General features: G+C 38.4%; 1 protein-coding gene across 1 annotated transcript in view; it reads left to right on the top strand.

Annotated features, from left to right (window-relative positions):
* Positions 1–22,255, top strand: part of HHAT (hedgehog acyltransferase) — a 43,852-nt gene extending 21,597 nt beyond the window's left edge. Inside the window, exon 8 of the mRNA XM_010178657.1 lies at positions 21,955–22,255. Within this exon, the coding sequence (XP_010176959.1) occupies positions 21,955–22,255 (301 nt within the window). The remainder of the gene's footprint in view (positions 1–21,954) is intronic.
* The last annotated feature ends 5,614 nt before the right edge of the window (positions 22,256–27,869 follow it).

Below are 27,869 nucleotides of genomic sequence, written 5' to 3'. Positions count from 1 at the left end.
TAATAGCTGGCAACTGTAGAAATGTAGTATTCAAAGAAATGCAGCAGAAATAATGCAGAAAATGGATGAACTGTTAAAAATTGAGTTACTAGCAAATGCCTTCATTTAAATTCACTTTCAGAGTTTGAGCTGAACTTATGACCTACAAAGGTGATATAGAAACCTGTGGTTTTTACCAGGCAGTCTCCTGAGAGCAGCATCTCTTGGCCTGCTGGCCCTTGCAAGCAGAGTTGCAAACAGCAGCTTTTTTTTTTTTGGCTTCCTCTCCCAGTTATTATACCAGGGAATCTGTCTATTGCTCTGGAGGCGCCAAATGAAACTGAACTTCAGCACAAATAGTAATGACACTGCTGTGCCAGGTAGTTATAAAAGATGTTGAAAATGTACTCTCTTCCTGCAAAGATGTGGTATATCACAGTAAGAACATTGAGTATTTTTTACAAAACAATTATAACACTTAACTTGTAAGAAAATTAAAACCAGTATCTAAACAGAAAGACTTATTTTTTTTTTACAGAAGGAAAGAAATGTGAACTGTTGATATTTATCATATGCCCAAGGATTTCTTTCTTATACATATCAAACATTCACTGACAGAAATAATAAAATCTCATAGATGGGATTTGGGGTTTGGTTTTGGGTTTTTTGTTTGGTTGGCTGAAAAAAATAAGTTCACATACAGCTGATTTAATTTTTTTGCTCTCAAAGTCACATGGATATTAGAATTTCCTATGGCTGCTAGTGAATTATGGGTCATTCTTTATCTAAGAAATCTCACATAGCTTGCCCTCTGAATCCCTGAGTTATGATGCCCTTATGCCTGTACCGTTAAACTCTTCAATCACTACCACTCAGAGGTCTTCCAGTCTTTTGATGTGTTTTGGTGTGTTGTATAGGAACGTCAGTGTTAGAAACAAAGACTATTCCTACTTCTAAACTGTATGACTGGAAGAGGAAGTGTGGAAATGATGGGTTTAGCATAAAAGCTAGCCAAAAATGGAGAAAGTAAATAGCTTGCATTGTTAAGACTTATGGACAGTGACAGTGTTTCCTTAAAGCCACTAAATGATTTTTTTGTAGTTTGTGAATACATGGACTTTAAGTGAATGTTCCTAACAAATCTGTCAGAGTGGGTCAGACTTAAGACACAGTATTGCCGGCTTTATGTCTCAAAATGATTAGCAGTGCGGGTTTTGAAGGAGAGAAGGTAGCCTGAAGAGAAAGACAACATGAATGTCATGAAGTAAGGAATGCAGATACGCTGCGAAGGAGTCTTCTACCACCACCTGGTGTCCCTTGAGCATAACGAAGCTTTTGATCTGATACATCCAGACCAGTGTCACTTTTAATCAGTACATGCATACATTAATTCACTGTCATACAGCAGGTGGAAGAGTTTTCAATAAGAAAGGTAAGAAAGATACCACAGAGTGTCTAAAATTTCTCTGGAGCTGAAAAACAAAGCAGGTATTAGGAAAACAAATCAGGTACTCTGCCTCCCTATTTATGGTACTAAACAATAAAACAAATTAAGTCCATTCAAACTTAAAAATGAAAGGCTTTAATTAAAAAGGATTTATCAACATTATAGTAGATTCTGCCTAATTTGCATTTGTCTCAAGACAAATACAGGTGTTGAATGTGTTACTGTGTCTTCATTTTACCAGGATATCGTTATCTTGCTCAATATGCAGCTGCATAGCAAGCAAATGCATGATAAATTTATTGCTATTCAAAAGCTTGATTATAGCTGTGAAAAGGAGATTCTGATTCTCCTGATTTCCAGATAGGGAAGCACTTCAGTAACACACCAAATTAGTTTTTGATATTGGTTTAATCTTGTCATGAGGAATTAAAACTTGGTCTTTGTTACGAAAGTCGAAAGTGAGGTAATGACTGATGTGAGAGCAACCAATGTTGTTGGATACTTCTAAGGGCTTTTAAATAGTTGTGGCAAACATCAGCTTTGCCCATCAGTGGTGCCACTGGAAAAAGTCATGCTGCTGCTGAAAGTTGAGAGTTGAACTGGAAAAATATTCCAGTGGAGGAGTTAAGCATATGAAAACTACAGAAGCAATAGATAGCACTTAACTAAAACCTTTATTGGTGAATGACTTTGGCAATGTATTCCACCAAGAAACTTGTCAGTTTGTAGATTAGGACAACATTTAGCACTGATGCTGTTCATGGAAAAAAAAAAAACACAACACATGCTTCCATTTTTGTTTCCATACTATGCTACTGAGTTTGAGTGTTGTTCTGCAGAGATGCTGGACACATTGATCAGATATGTTTTGGTGTGCTGTGGGAACAGCATGGCATAAGGAAACAGTTATCTCTGGTCATAGACTGATAAGAGATGTGCAGAAGCACAGCTCCTCTGCCTTTCCACCTTAAAATTTGAACAGTCTTAACTATCTTTTTCCCAAGATAATTTAGAGACAAGTATGTTGGGGACAAATCATGGTAAAACTTTACGCATGTTTAGGCTAGCCTCAGCAAGGGTGGAGGCTCTGCAGGAAGGCAGTGAGAAGCAGTATTTGAAAGGTAGATTTCACAGGCAACAACTTCATCCAGAGTAAAGAAAATTGAGTTTAAGAAATGCTGCCAGATGAAAATAAAATAATGCAATGATGGAGAAAGATCTCGCTGTTTTCAACTACCATGCTGTAACCTCCAGATTCTACCTTGTATTTAACACCTCAATTCTTGACCAGACAGGAGTCTGACATAAGTGAGCCCCCCATTTTCTTGCATGCTAATGGGTGGACTAGGAAGGCTGTATTTTGCATGTACAGACACACATACACAGGCTTATATGAACACAACATTTAAGTTTATCCCACAGATATTTTGATGCCAGCCAAAAGTGGCTTATGATTTGAAATAAATTGCCTGCAATTCAGTCTGGTTTATCTGCCTCATGATTGCAAAAGCATTGCTTACCTTGTATGAGAAGAGTGGCCTATATGCTAGGTCTTAGTGAATTGCTCCAAATTATGTATTAGAATTTTGCTGTAAGCTAATCACATTCTCTGCTTTTAGGAAATGGATCTACAAATGACAAAACATGATTTAATCTGTGTTTCTTCCTGATCCTGATACTTTTTGTCTGCCTTCACTGTTCTTGAAACCTCCCTTCTGGAAACGGTTCCTTGTGTATGTCTATTGGAAAGGACAGTACAGGGTATTTTTTCCTTCCTTTCCTGGAAAATAATCTGAAAAGATAAGTCTGATACTGGTGTTATGTGTGAGTGTGAGCACAAGAGATCACTGTGACCACATGCAGTAATTTTGGAATGAGGAATAAGAAGCAAAAGCTTACCATCTCTTATTTCTCACTTAGGTATAAATATTAAGTGTTTAATTTCCTATTCTTAGTTTGTGGTGAGGCTTAGAATAGGTTTTTAAACAAGGAAAATGGATTTTCTAACCTGAAGAGGGGAAAAAAAATAAATTTTCACGTGTGCTTCTCAGTGTCTTAGCCTGGTTTATCATATATTTCCCTTCTTCGGTATTCTGATTTTTATATTGTAATAAATCATTTTTGGAGTTAACTTAATAAATGTATCAAGGCAAGTAAGCTACTGAAAGGCTTTATGTTGTATCATTAAGGAAACTTTAGGATCAGAAATGGTGTTTCTGTCAATGTTTGGTTTGGGAAGCTTGCTCCCTTAAATTCCCAAGTAGCGAATGTCTGGCTCAAGTTAACACAAACATAATTGTCCAGCTGTAGCTGTGCTACAGCCATGTGTAGTCAGGGTGACATCCCTGCCTCTGGGTTCAGAAAAAGGTGCCCCTACAAGTTCAGGGGCTTGTACTCTTAAACTCCAGCTCTTGCTTTCTGTGAGTATTGTAGTGGTCTTTTGCTGTGGTGTTTCTGGGTCGATGGATGGTCTGAAATTTGAGATAGATTTAGGGAGAAAATCTGCATCTTACGAGTTTAGGTCTCTGATTATATGCTAGTAATAACACCAAACCACTATTGTGTAATCTGTCATTTGAAAGTAATTACAGGGGAAAAAGAATGGATACTAAATGTTGGGTCATAAACTCCTTTCCATGGCAAGTATCCTCAGGAGTCGATTATGTTACAAATCCTTAAAAAATTTGCATGGGGGAAAGGAGAAGCAGGTGGTAATAAAGGAACTACACACCTCCATGGCAGTGTGAAGAAGGGATTCAGTGCGAACTGCCCAGAACCTGGAAGAAATGTGAATAGTACATCCAGATCTGCAGCTCACACCTGCAGCCCACCTTGCTGCGGAAGGGGTTGCAGTGGCAGCAAAAAGCTCCTTCCTAAGCAGGAGGACCTTTGCCAGGGTTCTGTGCCTGGGGAGAGGAGGCTGGCTGGGGATCAGGTATGTTGAGGTGGTTTGGTTTGTACCTGTCTTGTAGTTCTAGACAGCTATGTTTTTGAAAGCTCTCTACTCCATGCTTCTGATAGGACTTACTCAACAGCTGGAACTGAGAGACAAGAAAAGGAAGGACAGGTTTATGTGTATTTTCCTTTCCTCCGGAAATAAGGAATATCAATTCTGGTGTATTTCCAGCCTTTGATGTTTTTGAAGAAAAAGTTGTCCAGTGTGTTTTAGGCAGTGTATCAGCTAAAACAAAATTGTCTTTTAATGATCTAGCTTCTCATTGGTATTAATCTTAAAAAAAAAAAGCTAATACTGCAACACTTCTGTTTAAAAATCAAAAGATACCTTCCCCCCTACCCTAAATTTTTAGAGATCTCATTTATATGAAAAAGGATTATTCAAAAGCGTAGCTGGATTAAATAGAATTACACCCACAGTGTTGAAATGGCCTGATGCTTATGAATAAAGGGAAATTGTATTGAAATCTTAAGAATTGGACAAATCAATATTGCCAAAGCATGCAGAAGTCCAAATATATCAATGTCCATGAACCAAGTTAAACCTTCTTTTGTGAACTTTAACACCCTGAAGTCCTAAGTTCTGGTTTGCGTGTCTTATCTGGACAAGTACACTGAATTGGATCCCAAATCAGTAGTAAAAATAACGAGCATAAGAACAGTTTTGTCATGGAAAGCTTGTGTTTGCATATATTTGTGGATGACGTGCTTTAAAAAGCTTATAGAATGTAAGTTTTCATTCCTGAGAGGCTTTTTACATAGTCTTTTAAGATGCTGGGTGAGAGTCTTGGGAAGGTTGGTACATAAGGACTAGGGGTGAGCATGAGGTGAGCCTCACTGTGTCCTTCCCAGATTACAATCCCTGTGGAAGTTCTGAGCCTGCTCCTGGGTGAAGTACACACTGCTGTGCAGAATAACAGCTGCAGTCAGGGTGGTCTTTTGAAGAGGAGAGTACTCCTAGGAAACACTAGGGAGTTATACATAGCCTTTAAACATTACACCTACAGCACACCTACTTACCAGTATCAAAATACTTAAGCTATGCACCCAAGAGTTGGACATATAGTTGAGAATTAGTTCACATTTTTTAGTAGTGGAATAACTTATTTCGAAATTGAAAAATAACACTTTTCTTGATTTACTTACTTGTATTTTTAATTTACTGTTGTGATGCTTAGAGCTGGGCACTGATCTGTGATACATGGTTTTTAGCTAGTGTGTCACCTGAATATATGAAAGGCACTTTAGTTCTGGACTGGTTAGTCATTCTCTCACCAATAGAGACAAAAGATTTAACTGCTTTCGATGTCAGCCAAATTAGTGCATGCTACAATTCTTATCTACTGTACAGCTCAACTTGCTGGTTATGTTAAAGCTTTAAAAGGTTCCTTAAATCTCTTTTGTAGAGAAGGAAACAAAAAAAGCTATTATTTGTCTCTTTGGAGTGTAAAAAGAGGCAATAATGAAGCCCCCTAAGCCTTCTTGGGTCTAAATTGCATAATTGAAATTTATTGTGTTGACTGCTTTGTTACTGTAACTTCAAAATGCTGTTGGTTTGTTGTTCTGTTTTTTGTTTTTTAAACACACAAGCTAAACCCACCTACTGCTGATCACCCATGAAGCCCAGTCTGCATGGTATATTTGATGTGAGCTTTGCATAGGTGCAAGCTATCACTACTGCTCACATTTGGCAAACGGCACTCTGCCGGCTCACACCCACTGAGAAAATGAGTAATGACTATTAATAAACTTTGTTGTTCTGTTTGCAGTAAGGATAGGGATCTCATAGTAATTTGACAACCATGCTGCATTGCAAGAGTCCTACTCAAGGAGAACTGACGGAGAACTTTCCCTGTAGGAATTTGCTGCTAATGGGCGTTGAGTTTCTTCCACTCTCCATGAGCTACCACAGGCTTTTGAAGAATCAGGGAAGGTATAAGATTACTTTAATCTTTCTTCTGAAGGGTTCTAGGAGAGATTAACAGAATACGAATGAGATTTCCTCTTTTTAAGAAAGCCTCTGCTGAACTGTATCACCAAGATCCACCGTTCTTGTCTTAAAGCCTCTAATTAGGGAGTCCTGTGTGTAGTTTTACATTAACACCGGCAATGACTGATGCCTGCTTAAAGTTCTGCTTGTCTCTCTGGCTGGGAGATTGCAGAGGTGGGGGGAAGTTGTGGCCCAGAATCATTAAAACTGTCCTCAGGCTTTCTGATATAACACAAGTTGTGTGCTTAAATTGAAATAAAACACCAAAACATATTGGATCATGGATCCAGTTTGTAGGCTGGAGGCGACTAGCAGTTTGTGAAGTCTTTTTATGTGGTCCACAAAAGAATTTCCTTCTTCTGGCTATCTTAGTATAGATTATTTTTGCTATGCAGGTCTCCAGCCTGAGCTCCCTGCTAATAATTGAAACTCCACAGATGAAGCTTTGGGGCTCTCATAGATGTTTTTTACTCAGGGTGACAGTGTCTGTAACAAAATGTACACCAAAGTTGGACTGTATCCTGCATTATACAGGCTACCCAGAGTCAGTCCAGATATTTCTGCTTGTGTTGAAATCAGTGAGGGTTTTGCTGCTGATTTTTTGATTGGGCAGGGATTCCATTGTGGCTTCCCGCCATTCTCATAGATACAGGAAGCCCGAGCCTCTCCCTTGTGGTTCTATGCAAGAAACACTTTGCAAGTAAAATGTTTAGGATTTGCCATGTTCAACCTTAAAGTAATTGGATATTTGCAAAGTACTGTTTTATGAATTAACATGAGTGTTTATGCATTGGTCATACTGGTGCCAGAGAGCTGTACAACACTGAGCAGGCACTCCGGATGGAGGCATCCAGCACAGGCTGAACACAGTGGGTAGCTTTGGTTATCCTGATAATGAAGAAACCCAAAAGGTGACTTGGTACTGCTGAATCATGCCGGGAAGAAGCAGAACAGAAATGCAAAGTGTTTTATCTAAGCATGAAGTGTTAAAATTCCAGTATGTCCTTAAGCAAGTGTCAGAAAATGATAAAGATATCTTCATGTATATAGAAGTCCTGATTATTATTACTGCAACAAGAAATTGCTTGTCAAAGACATGATATAAAAGCATTTGACAGTCTTCATATTTTTGCTTTCAAATAATATTGGTTTTCTTTTTTTACTGCTGGCTGCATTTTTGCATTGAGATGAAGGAAAGCTGCTACTACTGCTAGTTTGCTGCATTGCAGATGGTTACAACTTAAAATCAAAGCTCGCAAACAAAAGACAGTCCACTGAAGCTCGAGATGCAAGCTTAAGCAGACTCTTAAGATCTTGGTGTTTAAAAAAACATTGAATTTACTTTAACAGGAGTTTTCTCATTGGGTTGAGCCAGGGTTTGTTTCATTGTATGTTGCATGGTAGGAACTGTTTTGTTTTTGAGTAGGAAATGGTAGGATTTGTTATTGTTTGTCTTGGAGTAATGCCAAAAGAGCAACATATATGTATTTGTTCCTGATTCCAATACCATAAAGTGGACAATCCATATGTGGGTGGAATTCACCAAGTGTTGCACTAGTTGAAAGGCTGAAGTGAAAACTGAGACCTCCAAGCATATACTTGTATGTGGCAAAAGAGTCCCCAGAAAATGTGGTGATGTAACTTTCAAGGCTTAGTGTCCAAAAGTATGTTCCATAGTTTGAGTAACAGATAAAACTAAACAAGTTCTTGTATTTGATTAGATTTCATTTTTCTGCCTCATCATTCATCTTCACATCTTCATTTTAAAAACTAACACCACTATACAGTCTGGGCTTTTTACATGAATATTTTACACTTGCTTGCAGTATTTATTTCTACTGTAAAAGATCTTGTGACAATGTAATTGTTGTTTTTTGATTTCAAGTTGTGCATCTGCTTTCTATATAGTGTATCCTAGCATGGTAGAAGTTATATTATTTAGGAAGAAGTGTGCTGATTCTCACTGAAGAGACAAGCTTTGCTATGAATGTATAAAGCAGTAAACTTGCAGAAAACAGTGTCTGAATCTATGTAATCTACAGACAGGCAAAAGTCTTTTAAAATAGATCTTTATTTAATAATGAAGATGATGGTGAATCAATTGGTAGTAGTCACTACTTGAAAAATACTTATTTTACTTGGTAGGCACACCCCCTCTAGGGATTTGCTTCAGCAAAGTTTATAGTTCATTGAGGCATTAAATAATGGAACTTAGAAAACTGGCACATAAATTTTGCTATCTGCATTCCCTGTAGTAATCTTACTCTTCAAGACTCTAAAACATGTTTCAGACTTATGTTGCACACTTTTAATTATTTGTAATTTGGAAGCTTTTGTCTTTGAGGGACTGCCAGCTGGGGAGGTTGCCACAGGCAGCATTGGAAGAAAGATGAGCCGAAATAGGAGGATTGGCAAGAGTAGTTTAGAGCTGCTAAATGATGGCGCATCCATCAGGAATCCTCTCTTTACACGTCCCTGCTGTAAGACGTTGCTTGAGAAAGAGGGACAGTGAAGCAACTCAAGAGTGCTGTGTTGGTGAAAGCAGCTGTCATTCAGTGTCCTTTGTTTCCAGGTGCAAAATGCTCTGGTGTGGAGAGACTCAGAGTCAGCAGCTCACTGGCAAAAGGCTGGATTTATTTGCCAAGACTGCTAATGGAAGTGCTGGTCTTGTAAACACTGTCCTGTGTTTGAACAGTACAGGCTCCCCTCAGAGTATGAGAGTGAATTTGACTTTCTAATGTCAAGTTCAGCTGCATTTGTAAAAGGAAGGGCCTAGAACTGTTGCTGAAACATTGCAGCAACTACAATGCTGCTTTTCAGAGATGGTGAATACCTGCAGGGTACTGAGGCTGTAATAAAGAACCCACTTGTTGAATATCATTGCTGGCATAAATGGCAACTGTTTTCACTGATTTGAAGAGACCTAAGTACAGCTGTTGTATTGTTTGCTACAGTGAAATGTGGGACAGCACTACTGCTTGAACTCCTTTCCTGTGTGTAGAAATTACACCATTCCTTTCTGCCTTCAAAAGTGCTTGTGTAAAAACGTGACTGTTTTCAAGGTGCTTGGGATATTTTTGTCTACAAGACAAGACAGTTTTTGAGCACACGCTATCGCATTTACCTGTCTACATTGTTAACTTTGAGCTTTTCACAAATGGCAAACTATTCAACTAGATCACTCCCTGTGAAGGGAGAGTCCAAAGTTAGAATTTTACCACTATCCTTCTGCATGCTGCTAGTTTGATTTGCTGTCAAATTGTGTTTTCACTGCTGAAAAAATGGCTTATAAAGTCCTTGACAGAACAGACACAGATGAATGAGTGTTCTCAATTCTTAAATAAAAATATTGACTTTTTTGAGAACACAGGTGATTCTAGTACAGGATCTCCAGAATTATGAAGTGTTGCTGTTGAGTGTTGATTTTTTTGTTAAAAATGTGCAGAATATTCTTCATATTAGCTCTCCTTATGTCCTTTCCCTATTGAAAGTATATTTGTTTTATAAATATATACAGCTGACATATGCAGTTATTTTGAGTTCACTGAAAGTGTTGGTTATATGGCAGTATTAATATCTAACCTGTTACTTTCTTAGTACAGAAGAGACTGTGCTTTCTGTGTGAGTTTTAGCCATATAAAAGTTTCTTTATATCCTGTAACCAAGAAAAATCCATTCAAATCTTACTTTCTCTAGATCCTTAGAATTATTTCTTGCTCTTTAGGGAATGTGGATTTGATTCTTCTTCCTCATCTAAGAGATGTCAGGGCAGTAACTCTCAATATTATTTTTTTTATTTTTGTCTTGAGGAAGACCAAGGAATAATTAGCCTCTACCTTCTCTGAAATGTCCTGTCTTTACTCTATGCATAAGGCTTTTCAGAGGAGTGACATCCCATGTGCTTGCAGTGGGCATCTCTGCTGATGCACACAGTTAACCACACACTTCCCAGATTATGCTATGTGATGTGTGAGTTTTGTTTTTTTTCCTCTTCAGCACATGGTTTAACAAGTATATATGAAATCAGGGTTTGGCAACTCAAATTATTACAATTTAGGTTCATTAAAAAAATTGTTCCGGCAATGTGCTTAGCTTTAAATTGCTTCATATGATCTTGACATGTGCTTGGTACTTACTTTTTTAGTGCTGTAAATCACTGGAAATGAGGTCTCACAATCAAGCCTTGTAGTGAGATGAGGTGCTTTAGTCAACCCAATGGAATCATGGTCCCTAACACAACTGATGAGAATCAGTTTTCATCTTGATAGATGTGGGGTCAAATCCTTAAGTAATGTAAGCTGACATAACTTCATTGAATTTAGAAGTTATATACTAAAGGAACCTGAATTTAGACCTCAGTTAAAGGAAGGCATAGGTTTGCAAAACAGGACCATAAGGTCTATTGGATAACATGTGCACATGGTGCTGGTCGGGGGGGTGTTTGGATGATGATGCTCAGGATACAAGAGTATGTCACTGCATGTCAATCTGTCATCCCCCTGGGAGCCACCTTGTCTGGTGGCCTGTGCTAGGTGCAGGGCATGCAGTCAGGGAAACCTGAACCAACACCCAGGGGAAGGTCCTGAACAGCTTTTATCTTGATTTTATATTGGTATGTGCCAGCCTGAAATAGTTTGGTACAGTCAGAAAACTCTGCTCTACAGCACTGTTAAGTGGCAGGCACAGGATCTGGAAAATATGAAATTGGACAAATGGAGATCTTAGAGTAAGTCCGAAGTACCCATGACACAAGGGGGAAACAGAAGACTTGCTCCTCTGCTACCCTAATTGCAACATGAACAAAAACTTGTCACAGCTTTGCTCATTTGACTTTCAGATATGTGTATATGCCTTTTGCATCCTGCGGACAAAAAGAGGGGTTTTGTACCTTTATTTTTCTAGGAATCATCGTGATTACAATTTCAGTGCGTGTGCTATTGCTACTGACTGGTTCATACCAGCTTGTTTCTGCTTTTTAATATCTTTTCTGTATAAGAGAACTCTTTTTTCCCCCCTCTTATGCCCTCTGAGCTTTGTGCTGAATGTACAAAGAGATTTCAAATATTATATTTTGGAAAAGGGCCTTGTTGGTTTCATATATGTATACTCTTGGTCACTGATTTCTAGTTAACATACTGGGGAAAGATGAATTTGATTAGGAAGGATTATATGTATAATCTTCTGTTGAAATGTATCAAGCTAGAACTTTCATGCTTAACAAAAGCATTTGAGTTGTGTACAGATCAGAACTGTGATTCAAAACTGACCTTCAGAGGAACAGAATCTGAGACATTTTAATGAAGAAAATAGCTATCAAATTGTCTGCAAATAGTAACATTATTATGAAATATATGTTCTACTGACAAGTTAAGATTTTTTTTTTCCTGTTCAAAGACTCCTGTTACTATTTAGATAAACTAGATTTTACCCATTATTTCTCAAAAAAGGTTATGTATTGTCACTGACATTTAAGAAGTATAGAGAATTTAACTGGCAAATATTTTTTTTACTCATATTGCTGTGAATATTGTTTCCCTGTTTTAACTAAAATCTAAAATAACCTTTCTTTCAAAAAATTGTGCTCATAGGATCTTTAGGAAGCATTTGTGAAACTTATGTAACTAAGGCACCCTGAATTGCAAGGGTTACCAGATAAATCTGGTGTTTTGCAGAGCAGCTCAGGATTGAACATGCTGTATGAACCTGACTAGAAATTATGTTGCAATATTAAGTAAATGTGGGTGTACTTCATAGGCAGTAGCTAATCACATCCATGTGCCAATGGCAGGTGTAATTCTGAATTAATTGTGGGGGGCACCCTGTCATACCTGATAGGTAGATTCCTGTGATGTTGAAGGGATCACTATGAAATTTTTAATGCAAATGCAGTGCAGTTGTATTCTTTTTCACTTAATGTAGTTGCTTATTCCACCCCCAAGTTGCCTGTACGTTGCTATACAAACCGTTATACCATCTTAACTTTTCCATCTGACAACGGAGGGATTAATTACATCTACCAACTCTGTTTCCATTGCTACTTCACTTGTATTTTCACTTCACTTGTAGACTTAAATACAGTATGTATTGAAAAATGAGCGAGCAGAATGATTTAAAGTGTCTGTGGTAGTGTTTTGTCAAAACCAGCCTCTGAGAATTCTAGCTTTTCAGTATTTTTGCCTTGCGTGATGTGTCTATTAATTTTCCTAAGTGCTTAAAAGTGTGTGTACCCAATATCCATAGCCTTTAGTAATGCAACTATTTCTCCCATTTACGGTCTGAGATGGTTTGGCCTTGTTCTTGCACGTGTAACTAATCAGTGATGCTATTCTGAGGTGGCTTTAAGACCTAGATCCACACTCTGGTGCTGCTGTACATTCTCTTAATTCTGTTGGTCACAGTGTGGTTGCATCTTTAAATAACTGCTTACACTATTGATAATTCAGGATCCTAGATAAGATTTCAAATCAAACTTGAGCATAATGGGACCTGTCTGTCTATGCCAAGTTGTGAGGCTCTGATGTTTTTACCTCCATTTCATTTATTCTGATACATTGGTTCTATGCATGTTCAGTTTTGATACTTATTGACAGTTTTGTGGAAATATTTTAATAACTATAGCCCATATGAAATTAAGTTATATCTTTATTAATAGCAAGTGCACTACGTTTTGGAAAGAGTGAAAATTGAGAGAAAAGGTGGCATGTAAGGTCAGGGCAAACTTTCTCATTCTCCTTCCCCATCTGAACCCACTCTGCCTTGGCATTCTCCACCCCACCTCCTTCAGCTCATAGATCAGCCAATGTATGTTGTTAATACTGAAGTTTTCAGGCATAGTTCTTGTAATTGTGTGATCTGTCTTGTATTTACTGTCAAAAGTCCTCAGTTATTTTCCTCGCCAGGTCTGAGTGGAACACACTTGCAAGGTCCACTTCTCTGTATATTCTGTGTATCTGAAGGAGACATAACGGATATTCTTTGATAATTCTGTATAATGGAGAGAATTTGCAGCAGTGCCTTGCATTTTAGAGCAGAAAAGGGGAAGGAAAGGATTCCGCGGTAGTTTTATATAGAGGATCTACCTGCATATATGACAGGCCACATGCAGACTCACTGGTCATCAGGATGCTTAAAAATTATTTCCAGTAACAGAATGTACACAATTTATGCTCTGTGGGTTATACTACTCTCAATGTTACTGCTTTACTGAAGACATATGCAAACAAGGAATTTATGAGCTTTTTACCATCATCTGAATCTTTCCATGTGATCGTCTTAAATTTTGCATGCCAGTACAGAAAGGGAATTGTATGTTACACTTTTGCTTCTGTTTTATCAGTTCCAGTATTTTTGTATTTCTTTGGTATTACTGATTGCTTTGAAATTCAGTGTTTGTGCAATACCCAACAGAGTAGTATTTTTAATAATTAAAATATTGTGAATCTCTTTTCTTACAGAAGTTTTGATGTTGGGCTACATTGCTTTCTGGTCAGGTAAGCTACTGTTTATTTTGAATTGCAGTTCTATATTAGAAAGCATTTATGTTGTTATAAGTAGAGATGGCAAATACTACTTGATATTTTCTATGTCAAGACCTTCTTTTGCCTTTCATTTATAGGTTAGTTTAAAGAACTTTAGCTATTTGACTTGGATATTTACCCAATGTCAATCTCTAAGGAATATCTTCAGGTGTCATTCAGAAAAACCTTGAGTTGGGAAACTTCAGTGGCAGTGTTCCACTCATTCCTGAGGAAATCTCTATTTTTCTTGTACTGAAGAAAAGCTTTTAAGTTTTTTCCACTGGAAACTCAAGTACTTTCCTACCTTCTAATAAAGGCTTGAATTTTATAGAAAATTGGGTCTGTGGAAGGGAGTTTTAATTTCTCAGTAGAAAGCTTGTTTGATTTGATACATGGGATGGACTGTGTTCGGAAGATGAATAAGGGAAGTGGAATAACTGTTGTGTTTTGTTTGCTGACATTTAGAGGAATACAGTGATTAAAGCGGGGCACTTGAACAAGAGGAGTGTGGTTAATGCGTTTGAATGCTACACTGAAGAACTGCTTTTGCTGTTTGGATTTCTTTTGTGTGAGCAAAGTCACAGTTGTTCACTAAAAATGTGTTTATGTTCATTTTTAATAACATACTTCTCACTATCTACTGATGCTTACAGAGAAGTGTGATGTGTACCATGAAAGATGAAGTTGGCCATTGTCTTCAGGCCCCTAGAGAATTCACTCTATCAATTACTTCGTGCCACTAAAATGTCGCAATATCCATCTGTCAGGAATTTTACCTTGGAAGAATGAATGCAGTATGTGAGCCAGAGCATGCTGCTTGAGTCCCACTGTGAGGACTGGGTTATCCGAGGCTTCCCTTGATTTGGTCTTGCTACTGAACTCATTATTTTAGGCTACTTTGTATTTCCTGCATAAAGACTCTGTTAAGCCTTCATGCTCATGTGTCCCTGTGGCCTTAATGCAGAGATTTTTCAGTGCTGTTTCACAGTCTCCCAGAGCTCTAACAGGTTGGTTGCTCCTGATTGCTTTTCACTCCTCTGGTCACTCACTTGAAGCATGTATTTTCTAATGTTTTCAGAACCCTGCTAATAGCTCTTGACTGTAGCTAGTACAAGAGGCATACAGCTCCAGACAGAATGATGAGTGCCTAGAAGCATTTCTCTGCCTTGGACTTAGCATCACTTTTAAGTGTTCATTTCACTTTGTCCTCTAAAGTATCTAAGATGCCACTTTCAGATTCAGTTTCTCCTCTAGATAATCTGTACTGTGGCAGAATCCAGGAAAAAATGGTAATTCTCTAAGGTCTTATGCCAATTGGACAGTAATACACCTGGTATATCTTAAAGGGAAGAATACTGGATAGTATCGTATTGAACACCATGCTCTTGTGGTTTAAACTAAATGCAAAAGACATGAAAGATAACAACATCATACAAAGCCTGTGTCACAGGGGAAAAAAAACCACATTTGTTGTAAGGTTGCACAGGCAAACTCTCATCCTGACATCTCATAACCTCTTAAAAGTAAACTTTGTATTATTAGGGTTATTTTACCTATTTCCTTGCATGTAACATGACAGCTTTTAACAGTCGGCTCTCTTCACTTAAAGCCCATGGTGCTGGTATCGCTGAAGTTACATGCATTTCAGTGTGTAGATATAGTTTTTAAGCTACTGAATGTATTTAAGTTCTGGTATCGGTTCTACAAAATTAGTCACATCTGTATTTTGACCAGCAGATTGATTTTGTTTTTTAAATAATCATATAAGAAATAGAAATAATTGTATAAGAAATGGTTTAAAAATATACTACTATTGTGAAGGAAATACAGTACACAAGAACATCTGGAAATGTGAGCAACTATTTAACCAAGAATAGAATCATAGTAAGCATGGATGTACTAAGTTTGAGCTCCTGGTAATGCTGCTGCCACAAAACGTGCTTTCACTTCATATGAAGAATGTCATAAGATATTATTCTCTTATACTGCATTGTTTTGCTTTCTGTAGAGATGCAGTATTGGAGTTGTATGCTCATGTAATCCCTGGACTGCAGATAGCCCTTCAGTTTGGATGAGTTGAATGACTTCTTTTGCTAATGTGTCACTTTTTTCAAAGCCCACTGTGGGTTCTATGCAGTGTGGTGCTCTAGCTTGAAACAGCTTTAATACTCAGTCTGTCACCTACCTCTGTTAATAACTTGGGGAACCATCAGGTACTTCTCTGTAACTGTACTGCTAAGGAGGAAATATTACTCCCTTCTGTTACAGCAGTATGAGTTTTGCTTGGGTTTCATTAAAAAAAATAAAAATCCTTTGTTCAGAAGGGGAGTTTTGGACGAGAAAACAGAGGATTTGGTGCTGCATCTCTGCTGTTGGTCTGCCATATGACCTTTAGAAAGTTATTGCCTTTGTTTTTGCATATTTAGACAGTGTCTGCTTCTGAGAACTTGCAGACATTCTTATTCTATGTTCCTTCTATGACAGATACTGTATGTCCTCTTCACAGTTTAGGTTACTGTGTGTGAAATACAAACAGTGGTGGGGAGAAAAACATGAAACAAACTCAAACAAACCAGAGTTGCAGGAAGTGTTGAACATCTATGAATTCAATTTGAAATGTTCAAGTGATACTATATTGTGTTAAATATAAGAACACCAACCTGCGGTGGAGCAGGGAACCAAGTATGACACATTCAAATATTAAATGTGGGGCTGACAAAAATAAAACCAGTCTCTGCTAAAAGGACAATCCATGCCTAATTATTAAAATGCTAATTGAAGGGACTAGGATTGTACTGAAATACTGAAATATGGTGGCATCATGGGACTATGATTTGTGAAATTAAAGAGCAATGTTAGTATGTTGGGGTCTGGGCCTTTAATGTTTTTTAGCTACACCATAGTGTTTGGAGCAGGATACTGGAAATTCACGGGGGAAAGGTCAGTAATTTCATGATGAAAACTGGGTTTCATTCTACCCATTAAAATGTACTACCATACTTGGAAGATCATTTGCCCACTGTTTTCACACAATGAAATAAAATAAAGTAGTTGTTACTTCTTTTAGAATCAGCAAAATTAATGTTATTTGAATCACACAAGTATCATAAAAACAGTAATTTTTTTTCCTCTGCATCACTACAGGAAAAGCAATCCTGTGTTTCCTAAATGTAGGCATTCTCAGAATGGAGCAATGGGTGTATTTCCAGAGTTCAAAATGCAAAAAAATAGCCTTTGGGGTAGCAGTTCAGAGGGGGAAAAAGCAAGAGGAGAGGTTGCCTGGTGCTGTTTGCTCACTGAAGCTATTTTATCCAGGCACTTAATCCAGTGCTGAGAATGGACCATTGGATGGAATAAAATTGTGAACATGTGAGAATATTTACTGTCTTAATGCCAAACATTGCATCTTTTAGGACAATGCTGATGTGAGGGCAGGAGAGAAGAATGACAGTTTCTGGAGTCATGATGTTTTGAAAAATCTCTGTCCTTTCAGCACTGCCGTGCCTTTGAAGAAGTGCGAATCATACTCATTCCAGTACAACTCTGGCTTTGAAAAGAGCTGCAGAACCATGCACCTCCAGTATTTTCCAAAGAGGTCTATCTGTTAGCAGTGCTCACAGGTCACCCCATGGTTTGCAATGACTTTAGCTTGTTTAGAGTTGTAGCTTATTGAGGTTTAGCTTATTACCTGGTTCAAAAGTTCTCCAACTACAGAGCTTGAAAACTATCCCCTTTTCTAGTTTTCTCAGGCAAGGCAAGGCATAGTTTAGCTCTGGGATCAAAATTTAGTATGTGTTGCCACCTCTGTCCTTTTTTTAAAAAAAAATTGGAAACAAGGCACCACTTCCATGTAAGGGCAGAATGGTCCCATTGCAAAAGAGGGATTATGGTTCTAAATAAAGTACACTCATGAAAAGATAAGGAAAAGTCAGTTCAACTCTTGTTCACTGTAGAATCCTATAGGACCTCCATGCTACCCAAAAGAATAACATAATAATGATGTTAGTGAACTATCTGATAACTGGTTTAAGTAAACTAAAAAAAAAAAATCAGGTTTTTTTTGTTGTTGTTCTACTCTGTTCAGAAAAGTACCATTGAGACTATTGCTGTGAGGTCAGACTTCTAAAGTGCAGGTATTTCCTCCTAAAAGACGTCTCAACTCTCTATTTGAGACAGTGAGAAGTCACTATATGTAACCCCTATGGGTAGCGTAGAGTCACTGAAGTGCTCAACAATATTCAGTCCATCCCAAGCCGAAGAGATCTATGCTGCTGCTTAAAAAAAACCTGAGCAATTCTTGCTGTCATTGTTTCTGTTAAAAAAAAAAACCAAAACCACAACCACCACCAACCAACAAAAACCAAACAGACCACCCAATCAACCAACCAAAACACAACAGCTACCCCCCAACCCAACAAATCCCCCAAAACCCAACCAGCCAAAAAAATGCAACACATCTGAGCTTTCACCTTCTTTCTAACACACCGTGATCTTGGAAAGTCAGTGTTTTGATGCAACTGTCCCTTTCAGTTTGTATTGAATCCCTCATTGCTAGAAAAGATCAGCGATGGTTCTGAGCTCCAACAGCTACACGCAGTCCCCTGTTTGGGTGCCACATGATTCTTTTTTGGCAACCAAATACCAGTGCTAGTGCTATATAGTCTCTCTGCTGCTGCTTTAAATGTGACTGCCCATATAATAATGTTGATGTTCTAATATACTGTAGCTGGGCTAGGCAGCACAGCATTAAAGAATTCCACTTTTCTTGCAAAAGGATCAATAGAAGTGTTTGGATAACCACCTCTGTCTTTGAAATCACTTGGTCCCACAAGGATGCATCCTTTCTTCTCCGCTTTGTCAAGAACCTTGGCCTTGTGGTTCACTTTGTGTCCTGGTCACCTAGTTGCCCTTACTGCATGCACAACATTGTATGCCCAAGCTGTCTTTTGGAGCAAACCAAATTAGTTCCTCAGGAAGAAAAATATGAGTGTGGTTCTGGGGATTGATGCCACAGGCCCTTCCCAGTAGGTGGTTTGGATACAAGGGCACCAATTTTGGCTTCCTGTGCAGTTCCCCAGGATTGCCCAGTAGCTTTCACCCTTAGGACTTCCCTTCTCTTTTTAGGCTGTGCTTTTAGTCAGCACATAACCTTTGTATTTTGCCATAAGAAATGACCGTGGTGCTGTCCTTGTCTTCCTTTAGCCACCTTGAGAAAAACACAGTGTTCTAAAGGGCAATTTCTGCATTATGTGGATTTGGCCAGTCCATTCCAGATGAGGTTAAGCCTAATCAATTTTGTCAAATCTTTGTGCTGCTTTGCCTGGGAGTCCTGAATGACTAGTTGGAGCAGATGCATTTAACTTTTATATGTAGCCTTCAAGTCTCTAGGAGACCCACTGAATAAGCAATACTTTCTTCTTAGTGTTACCTGCAGTATGTCTATGACAATTTGTTCTCTGTCTTATTTTTCTCACTTGTATTGGTGCTGGCACAAAGGTGCTGTATTGATTAAACAACAATCTGTATCTATCTGTAGTCATCAAAGTAACGTACAGGGTAAAAACTGCCAAAGACACAAGTGACACACTGCATCATTCCACTTAAATCTACTGATACACTTCCAGAAGAAGGATCCAGTGATGCTGATAACGTAGTTCATGTGCAGTTGGGACCACTCGGTGTAGGATATGTGCAACTGCTGTACTTGCATTCTCTTTTGGGTCCTCTCTGACTCCCATCCCTAGCCTCTCAACCACATGAGGACTAGCAGGGCATGAGGCTATAGCAAATATTCACTATTCTTGACTCCCTTGGATAATTGCACACTTTTGGAGCAGTGCGGATAAAGCCAGTGCAAGCAGCGTATTCAGCCAAGGGTGTCCAGCTGTGAAACAAGTTTCTAGAGCAGACTAACACAGAAAAAGGCTGTTTCCAAGTTAGATTATAAAAACATCCTTTTGGACAAAAAGCCCTGCTATAATGTTATCTCTTTAGCCAGGAAGAATGAAAGGTAATTTTTGCCATTTTCTGTATGTCTTGTGACGCATATACGATGTGCTAGAGACAGCTCTTGTAGAGACTTATATGAAGTTTTGTGATTAAGTTAGCACATTGAAAACCAAAAAATGTAGTCTTGTTGCTAATAAAAGCAGTTATAGTAATCACTAGATGTGATTGAATGGTTCTGTGTCTAGTTTATAAGTGGTTTTAAGATTATAGTGTTTATTACTGTGAAGAGGTAGTGGTATTAGCTTAGGAATTATTTCTTCTTTAAATTTTCTTTCAATATGGGACCTTAGGGTTTCTGCAAAATTTAAGTTCTAAAATACAGAAGAGAACAGCAGTCAATCTATCTGTAGAGTCTCCTACATGGAGGAGCTGAAAGCTATAGCTCTTTTCAATAAAAAGATATTGCAGTTACACCCAGCTTTGTCGCAGACTTCTGTGAGCTCTGCTTTTGGACATGCTGGAAGTTTTGCACTGTTTGCTGCTCTTGGTAGTTTTTGAAGGTTGACACTGGTCTAACTGTATTTCTGTTGAAAGCAGTGATAACACTGAAGTGGTATTAAAAAACCCCAAACTGGATAGTGCTTGGAAGCTTCTGAAATGTTCCCAGCTACAAGATCCAGCCTTGGATAGTGTGGGAGACTGTGTGAATGTTCTGCTTTGAGTGTATTGGGTGTAAGCATGAACTGTACGAGTGGCTATGATGTATCAAATCAGTTGGGGCGCTTTGCTTAGGGTAGGACAGTGTCCAAAAAGCTCAAGTTTGTTTAAAAAAACCAACCAACCAAACAAAACAAAAAAACCCAAAAAACTTGGTGAGACAGTAATGAAGAATGATGCTAAAGTGCTTCCGAGCAATGGCAGTCTGTCAAACACCTTCTCAGAATTAAACCTCTTTTTTTTTAATAGAGCAAACAATCTGTTGTTACATAATGAATTAGCATCGAGCATGTTGCAAAAATAAGGCTGGGTTTTGTATAAACAAAACCGAATCTTTATGTAAATGTTATGTAAATGTGACATTTAACTTAAACTGTTGGAGTGGGGAAGTGGGGATTAACAAGGTGCAGATCTCGTCATGCTTATGTGTTGCAACTGTGAATTAAAACAGTTTGTTATTTTTGTTGCAGGGTGTTTGAGTTACTATCTGTGAGCAAGAAATATGCTGTTTGTGGAATGTGAAGTGTTTTGAGATTCAGTTCAGGCTGCTTTCAAATAATTTTACTGAGTAGTTTAATGGGGATAGATCAGAGGTTGTATTTCAATATAATAGAAGAAAGTATATGCCTAGGAGTCTTGAACCATCTGAGATTGTAAGGTTTCGGAATTTATTCTTTGTGAAGTCCCAGGGAATTGTGGCACAGTAACATTTTTGTCCCTGACTTTGACTGTAAGGGCCAGAATTTGGCTGGAGTTGACGTGTGATTTCAGTCTGAGGGTCTTCGCATGCAGCAACCTGTATTTCAAAGTTGCAAAACTGTTGTTTAAGAAAAGTCTTTTATATAAAAAAGACTATTTATGTAGTACTTCCAGTTCCACCAAGCACTTGTAGTTAAAGCTAAACATGTGTAAAGGTTTCGTATGAGCTAAAGTATAAATTTACAGATTTCTGTTTAACTTTGTTTTCTTTTTTATTAATTCTTTTGTCTCTCTCACTTTTACGGTTTTCTTTTTCTTCTTCTTCCATGTGTTGTGGTCCATGTGTGTACTTTGGCATGCTAAGAGACTTGACTACAACTTCCAAACAGTAGGATGGTTGGTATAAACTTCAAAGTGATTTCATGGTTTATGTTTTATATGTGTTTCAGTAAGTCATGTTCTATTTTTGTGCTGCGGTATATTGGAATTAAGATGTAGACCAGTGCTGAAAAAAAAAAAAAAAGTGGAAAAAATAGGATGAAAAGTGCATTCTTTTCTGCTCCTCGCTTCTGGTAAATTAGTTGTATATGAAGCACAGCTGCCATAAATTACATCTTAGCCAGCACATGATTCTGACTAAACCTTTATAATCTGAATTGCAGCTGCTCCGAGGTTACCTTTCATCCTCCCCCTTAAAAAAGAAACGTGTTGCAAACCGCCTGCCCTCCGCCGGAGAAAATAAACCCTGACATTGCGCTGGCTTTATCTCTGGCTGCCGGAGAGAGCCCTGACGGGGAGCAGCGTTTCCAAAAGCTCACTCGAGTTTCCTGCCGCCGGCAGGACCTGCGCGGCTCCGGCAGCGCGGCCCCTCGGTGCCGCCAGGGGGCGGTCTTGCCCCAGCGCTGCCTGCGGAGCGCTCTGCCTGCTGAGCTCCGCCGCCGGCCGCTGTCCACCCAGTGCAATACAGTGACTCCCTTCGTTCCCATGGGCAGGGAAACTTGAGTGAGTTTCTCCTCCTTGGCGACCTTGCCACCAAGGAGGCAGTGTTCTGGGCACTGAAGTGTTCCAAATACTCTCCTGAAGATCACAGCCCCTCAGCTCATCTTTGCGCTTGGGTCAGCTTGTTTGGCTTTGCCAGGGTCCAGAGTGTTTCTGAGACGGTTTTTGATACAGCATGGCAAAACAGTAACTGCTTAACTGTAATGTCAAGCTATAAGTTACGAAGTTTTCTCAGATCATCACACTTTATCACATGTGTTGCTGAAGTAGATCACATTGCTGCTTCTTTTATGGCTCTACAGTAGCGTGCAGTGTTTTCAATCACATTGATACCCCAGTACCTTGTGTGGTTGTTGGTACACAGTCTGCTTTCAGTCCTTATACCTCCAAGCTCCAGTACTTGGTTCTAAGTTCTCTGAGTAGTCCAGGAGAGTTTATAGAGTTAAGGAAGGGTGAATTCAAACACATTCCTTAGAGCAAGGTGTAAAGAGTGGGCATGAGAAGAAACAAATCTAAAAGAGGTGAGGAAGGGATGAAGGCGGGAGGCTTGATAAATCATATCTAGTTACCCACAGATCAGGTGCTTTGAGGCTTTCAGTGCGGAGGTGAAAATACTTTGAGACACCTGAGTGGCGTCGTTAGACCTTGATATCTGTGTATCTGTCTGCAGCAGTATTGATTTCGGTAGTAAAGCCTGAGTACTTGACTGCAGTTATTTACAGCACTGATGGCAACGTTGCGTTTAGAGCTGTAAGCAGGATAGTGGGGAGAAGGTAGAGTACACTGTTAAAAAGTGCTGCCTATGTGGGATGGGAGGCGTGTTAGTGAATGCCAGGCTGAATAAGATACCATATTAAAAGCTATATTCTCTCTGGATTGATCCCTAAATGGTGTGTGGAGTCCAAATCACAGGCTGCCAGTGTTATGGGATCTGTCTGAGGATACAGGTGCTGTTCTGGCTCACGGGTTGTACTGCGATGTGAAGTGCAATCCTAGCTTCACTATGGACTGTAGGTATCCGGTGAGATCTGAATTTCACCCTGAGGATCTCCATGTTTTTTCTTTTCATAGCTGAAGCAGGATAATGATCATCTTTTGTAAAATGCTTTGAGATCTATGGATTAAGAATGCTATATAAGAGCTCAGCATTGATATTAAGCATAAGCTCTTTATGTAACACCAAGAACAGATGATAAAACAGGACAGGAAGTAACTATTGGGTTTGGAATTGTTCTATCACAGATATGAATTTGGGGGGGTTGGAAAGGGAAATACTGGAGTTTTTTTGCAATTTTTACTTTTAATTGAATTTACTTGGGTGGATTATAAATATAAACAGGGAACTGTAGTAAAAAATGATCTTTTAAGTGGCTAAGGAAAAATAAATAAAGTATGTGTAAACTATGTCAGTTAACATCTTTGCAAATATATGATACCCAGTTTAGAGGGAAGCAGTCCTTCCCTAGCTCCTTAAGAAATTAGCCCATGTGGATCAAAATCTCACTTCCCTATTAAAGGTCACAAATAAATAGTTGGGTAGAACCCATATTTTTGAAGGAATTAGAGGTTAGAGCCTGAAAACTTCTATTTATCCTACTGTCCGAAATATGAGAGTGAGGTAACATGCTGTAGGCTGCTTAGTATATCCCAAAAATGTAATGTAAACCTCCATGCAGTGCTGAAGAATGAGCTACGGTCATGGCAACCAAAGGATAATACTTTTTATCTGCTGGCATACAGTTCTAGTTTGCTTTCTTCTGGAGAAGATTTAGCATTTTCTTGCAAGCAACATAGCTGGACACTTGAAAAGTAACTCCACTTTCCAGCCAGCCTCTGGTGTTCTGCACTATGTGAACAGCAAAATGCGGTTTGCGTGCCTGAGTTACATGATATTACCCCAGACTTAAAGAGAATTAGATAAAGCAGAATTCCACCTCAACTGATGTAAAGAGAATTAGGATGTCTAAGTGTTGCTCTACTGTGTTTTGTGAATGCTGATATTATATAATGAACGTTATCTTCTCTAGCTGTAAGGATAACAGCATTCCATGTGCTAGTGCTTTTCAGAGATAGTTCTGGTAGATTTAAAGATTATTTCAAAATATATCTAGCATTTTGGTACAGTGAATTGCTTTTCAAATCTGGATTAGAATATTGCTCTGAAAATATTAAATATTGGACATTTTCAACTTGCTAGTGAAGCAGAGTAGTTTTAAATACTGACCTTAATTTTTTGATCAATGATTGGGAGCTAACGTTAGAATGTAAACTTCAGAACTGTTTTTCTTTGAGTTCTGCCACACTAAAATATAAATATATATGAAATTTATATAAAATATTTTTTTCTGGAGCCAAATCAGGCCATGAATTGCTCAGGTAAACTTTCTCATTTGAGTATCCTCAGAGTAGCAACAATTCAGGATCAAATCTTGTTCAAGAGTAAGCTAAGTAAAATTGATCCTGCCATGGAGGAGAGATTAGCTGACCTCTGCAGGATTCACAGGTTGTCTAAAATAATAATAAATGTGTTGTCTAAAAGAATAATAAATGTGCTCACTGATTAGAAAATTTTTCAAACATGCAACAACAGTGAAATGCATACGTTTGCCTGTAGGATAATAGATAAGCTGATCATGTTCAAGCTGCACAACAGTTTCCAGGACACTTTTTGTCTAGCATGCAGCAGGAAAAAGCTTTGCTGCTTAGAAAAACGTGTCTGTCTCAGTCTCTGCACACCTCTTAGATAGACTGTACTGAACTATTTGAGTCACCATCCCTGGAGAAATTTAAAAGATGTGTAGACATGGTGCTAAGCGACATGGTTTAGTGGTGAACTTGGCAGTGTTACATTAATGGTCAGACTTGATCTTAAGGGTCTTTTCCAACCTAAATGATTCTGTGATTCTACATGTCGCCTTGTACTGGTATCAGTACTACAGGGCTGCTGTCAGTATTGGAGTTAGCTACCTTGGGTTTGTTTGTTATTCGTTGCTGCATGATGACCATGCATACATAAGGCAAAATGCCATCTCTTAACTGAATGAGGTCGATATCCAAATACCAAGGACTCCAAAATACCTCCAGATTTTTCCCGTGCTGGAGACTCCATCTAGAACTTTTAGGCTTTCAAGTGTGAGTCTGGAGTCTTTCCAGTACTAGTGGTATCCCAGAGTTACTTGTCATTCCTCCCCCAGACAGCCTAGCTAAAATAAATCTTTCGAGGAAATCAAAATAAAAATGACCTGATTTAGATGACATTTTGCTGAAAAATGCTGATCTACAGCATTAACCTTTCCTTTAGGGTGATGACTCAAGATAAAAGGATCTTCTTTTGCATCAGAAGTAAATTATTAAAACTGCAGCTGTTGAAATGAAGAGAGCTTGAAAGCAGGTTTTGGTGGTCAGTTAGTTTTAGCTGACAGCCAAGTAAAAGCTTTTATTTAAGTGAGGCACCTGCAATTTTGTCATTGGTCTGAAGGCAAGGGATCATCTTATACTGAGAATGAATTACAGATGCTTATTAGTGAATGAACTTGAGTCGAGAGCTTCCTCTGTGCATGTTCAATAAGGTTCTGTGCTCTATAAGGTACTTGATAGCACCAGCAACTGGAGGATGTCAGTGTCTCTTTTAGAGCTTAGTCGGACAGTCAACTGTTGAAACAGACATCGAATATGGTGGGAGCTTTCTGTAATGTAGATAAATATTTAATTTCTTCTTGTTTATAGTGTCTTGTAGTTTTTAAACTATGTAAACAGCAAAATGGAGATGGTTAACAAAGTAACCATGGAAACCTGCTTTATCTTCTTTCTCTCCCTCTCTCTGTGGAAATGTTTTTTGATGATATTTACAGTTTCTTTCCCTCACTGATTTGAACGGAACCAACAAAATAACCCATAAAAATTGTATTTTAAGTTGTTGGTTATCTTGTCACAACCAATAGACCAATATTTGTATAATCAGTGTAAATGGAGAGTTTGCATTTGTGGCCTTTACTTGGGGTAGTGCTGCAAGAATAAAGTAAATGGTACCAGATAAATGTATGTAATGCTAGCAGCAAGCCATGACTGGACAGAATACATTTCGGCATTCGTGAAGAATGGAATTTTTCCATTGTGAAATGCTGGATCAGGAAAACTAATAAGCAATTATTTGAGATTTTATTGCTGTTTCAAGTATATGAATACTAACTTGCATAAGATCAAAGCATCATTAGACAAAATTCTTGTGCCTTTCGGGTGGGAGATTCTTAAACTGGAGACAGTGCCTCCACTTCAAAGAATTGGTCACCTGAAGTCTTGTTTAATTCCTCAGATTTTGGGAGACCTTCCTTTGAGAAACCTGGTAGGTGGAGCAAAAGTTAACTACAAGTATAATAGCAACCTGCAGCACTTTGTTCTTTTTGAACTCTTAGAGTAGGAGCAGCACTCTCTTGGCATTTGCAGTCACTCAGCAGTTTTAAATAGGAGAGTGTTGCTTACTTTTTGGATTGTATAACCTATTGCCAGAATATAGGAGGGCTTCACAGAGCTGATCATCCCTGAATCTGCAGAACTGACAAAGAATATGAATGGAAATAATGTTTTATGTTTAGAAATCATTAGGCTTTCGCATTAGAAGTACCAGAAGAAGGAAACCCAGTATTATATATACAATTTACCTTTCTAATTAATTCCTCACAAAATTATAATTGGAAGTACAAAATACATATTTTACATCATTGGAGACAATTTTAATAAATGCATAACTATATTAAAACTTGATGACAATGCTTCAGATTCATCTTTTAATTCTGGACTATTATTTCAAGGTAATTCTCTGTATGTCAGTGTGGCAGTAATTAAACTTAAACTCAGCAGAAAGAACTAGTGGTCTTTAATTTTTGTCAAATGAACAATTGATTCCAATAGTATGAAACCAAGTTTTATTTCTTGAATTAACTTGGTTTTAGTGATTAGATACAATGAGACATCTATTACCAGGGTGCTTTTATTGTCCCTTGTCTTTCGTAATTTGGAGTTGGAGAATAACTTCTTAGTGGGCCTCCAGTGGTCTGGAGCATTACTCTGTTGTTTATTACAGTACTGGTGGTGCTGCATTTAAGTTGCCAGTATTTCCATCACATTTCCTGGAAATCTCATCATTGCTTTTATGGGCAACAGTTCCAGTTCTTTACGATATCCACCTTTGCAAGATTTTCCCTGTCTTCTCTGATTTCTGATTCCAGAACTGAAGATTTGTTGGTGTTTTGAACTGTCTAATCAGAGATATGTGTGACTCAAGAGCAGTGGTTAAGGAGCAAAAGTTGTAATGAGTGATTTGGCAATTTCTTTTACACGGTTTTGCCTCAGGTTTTGGTTCGTGGTACTGCAGGGCATTCTGTCTTATGCAGGTGTTCAGCTGCCTGCAGTTATTGTTACATCAGGTAGGAATTAAGTAAGCCCTGACTTGAAGTAAAGAAATTGTACAGAAACCATCAGTATTTCACTTCTGTATAAAAAATAGCCTTAATCAGGGAGAAAGCATTGAATACACCAGGCAGAAATTGCTCCTGCAGGCCATTCATCTGTTATTTGTACTCTCCTGTAGATGTGATCACAGAATCACAGAATCACAGAA

This window comes from Mesitornis unicolor, unplaced genomic scaffold (genome assembly GCF_000695765.1).
Source record: "Mesitornis unicolor isolate BGI_N332 unplaced genomic scaffold, ASM69576v1 scaffold17292, whole genome shotgun sequence".
Taxonomy (NCBI): domain Eukaryota; kingdom Metazoa; phylum Chordata; class Aves; order Mesitornithiformes; family Mesitornithidae; genus Mesitornis; species Mesitornis unicolor.
This window is presented reverse-complemented; position numbering and strand designations above follow the sequence as displayed.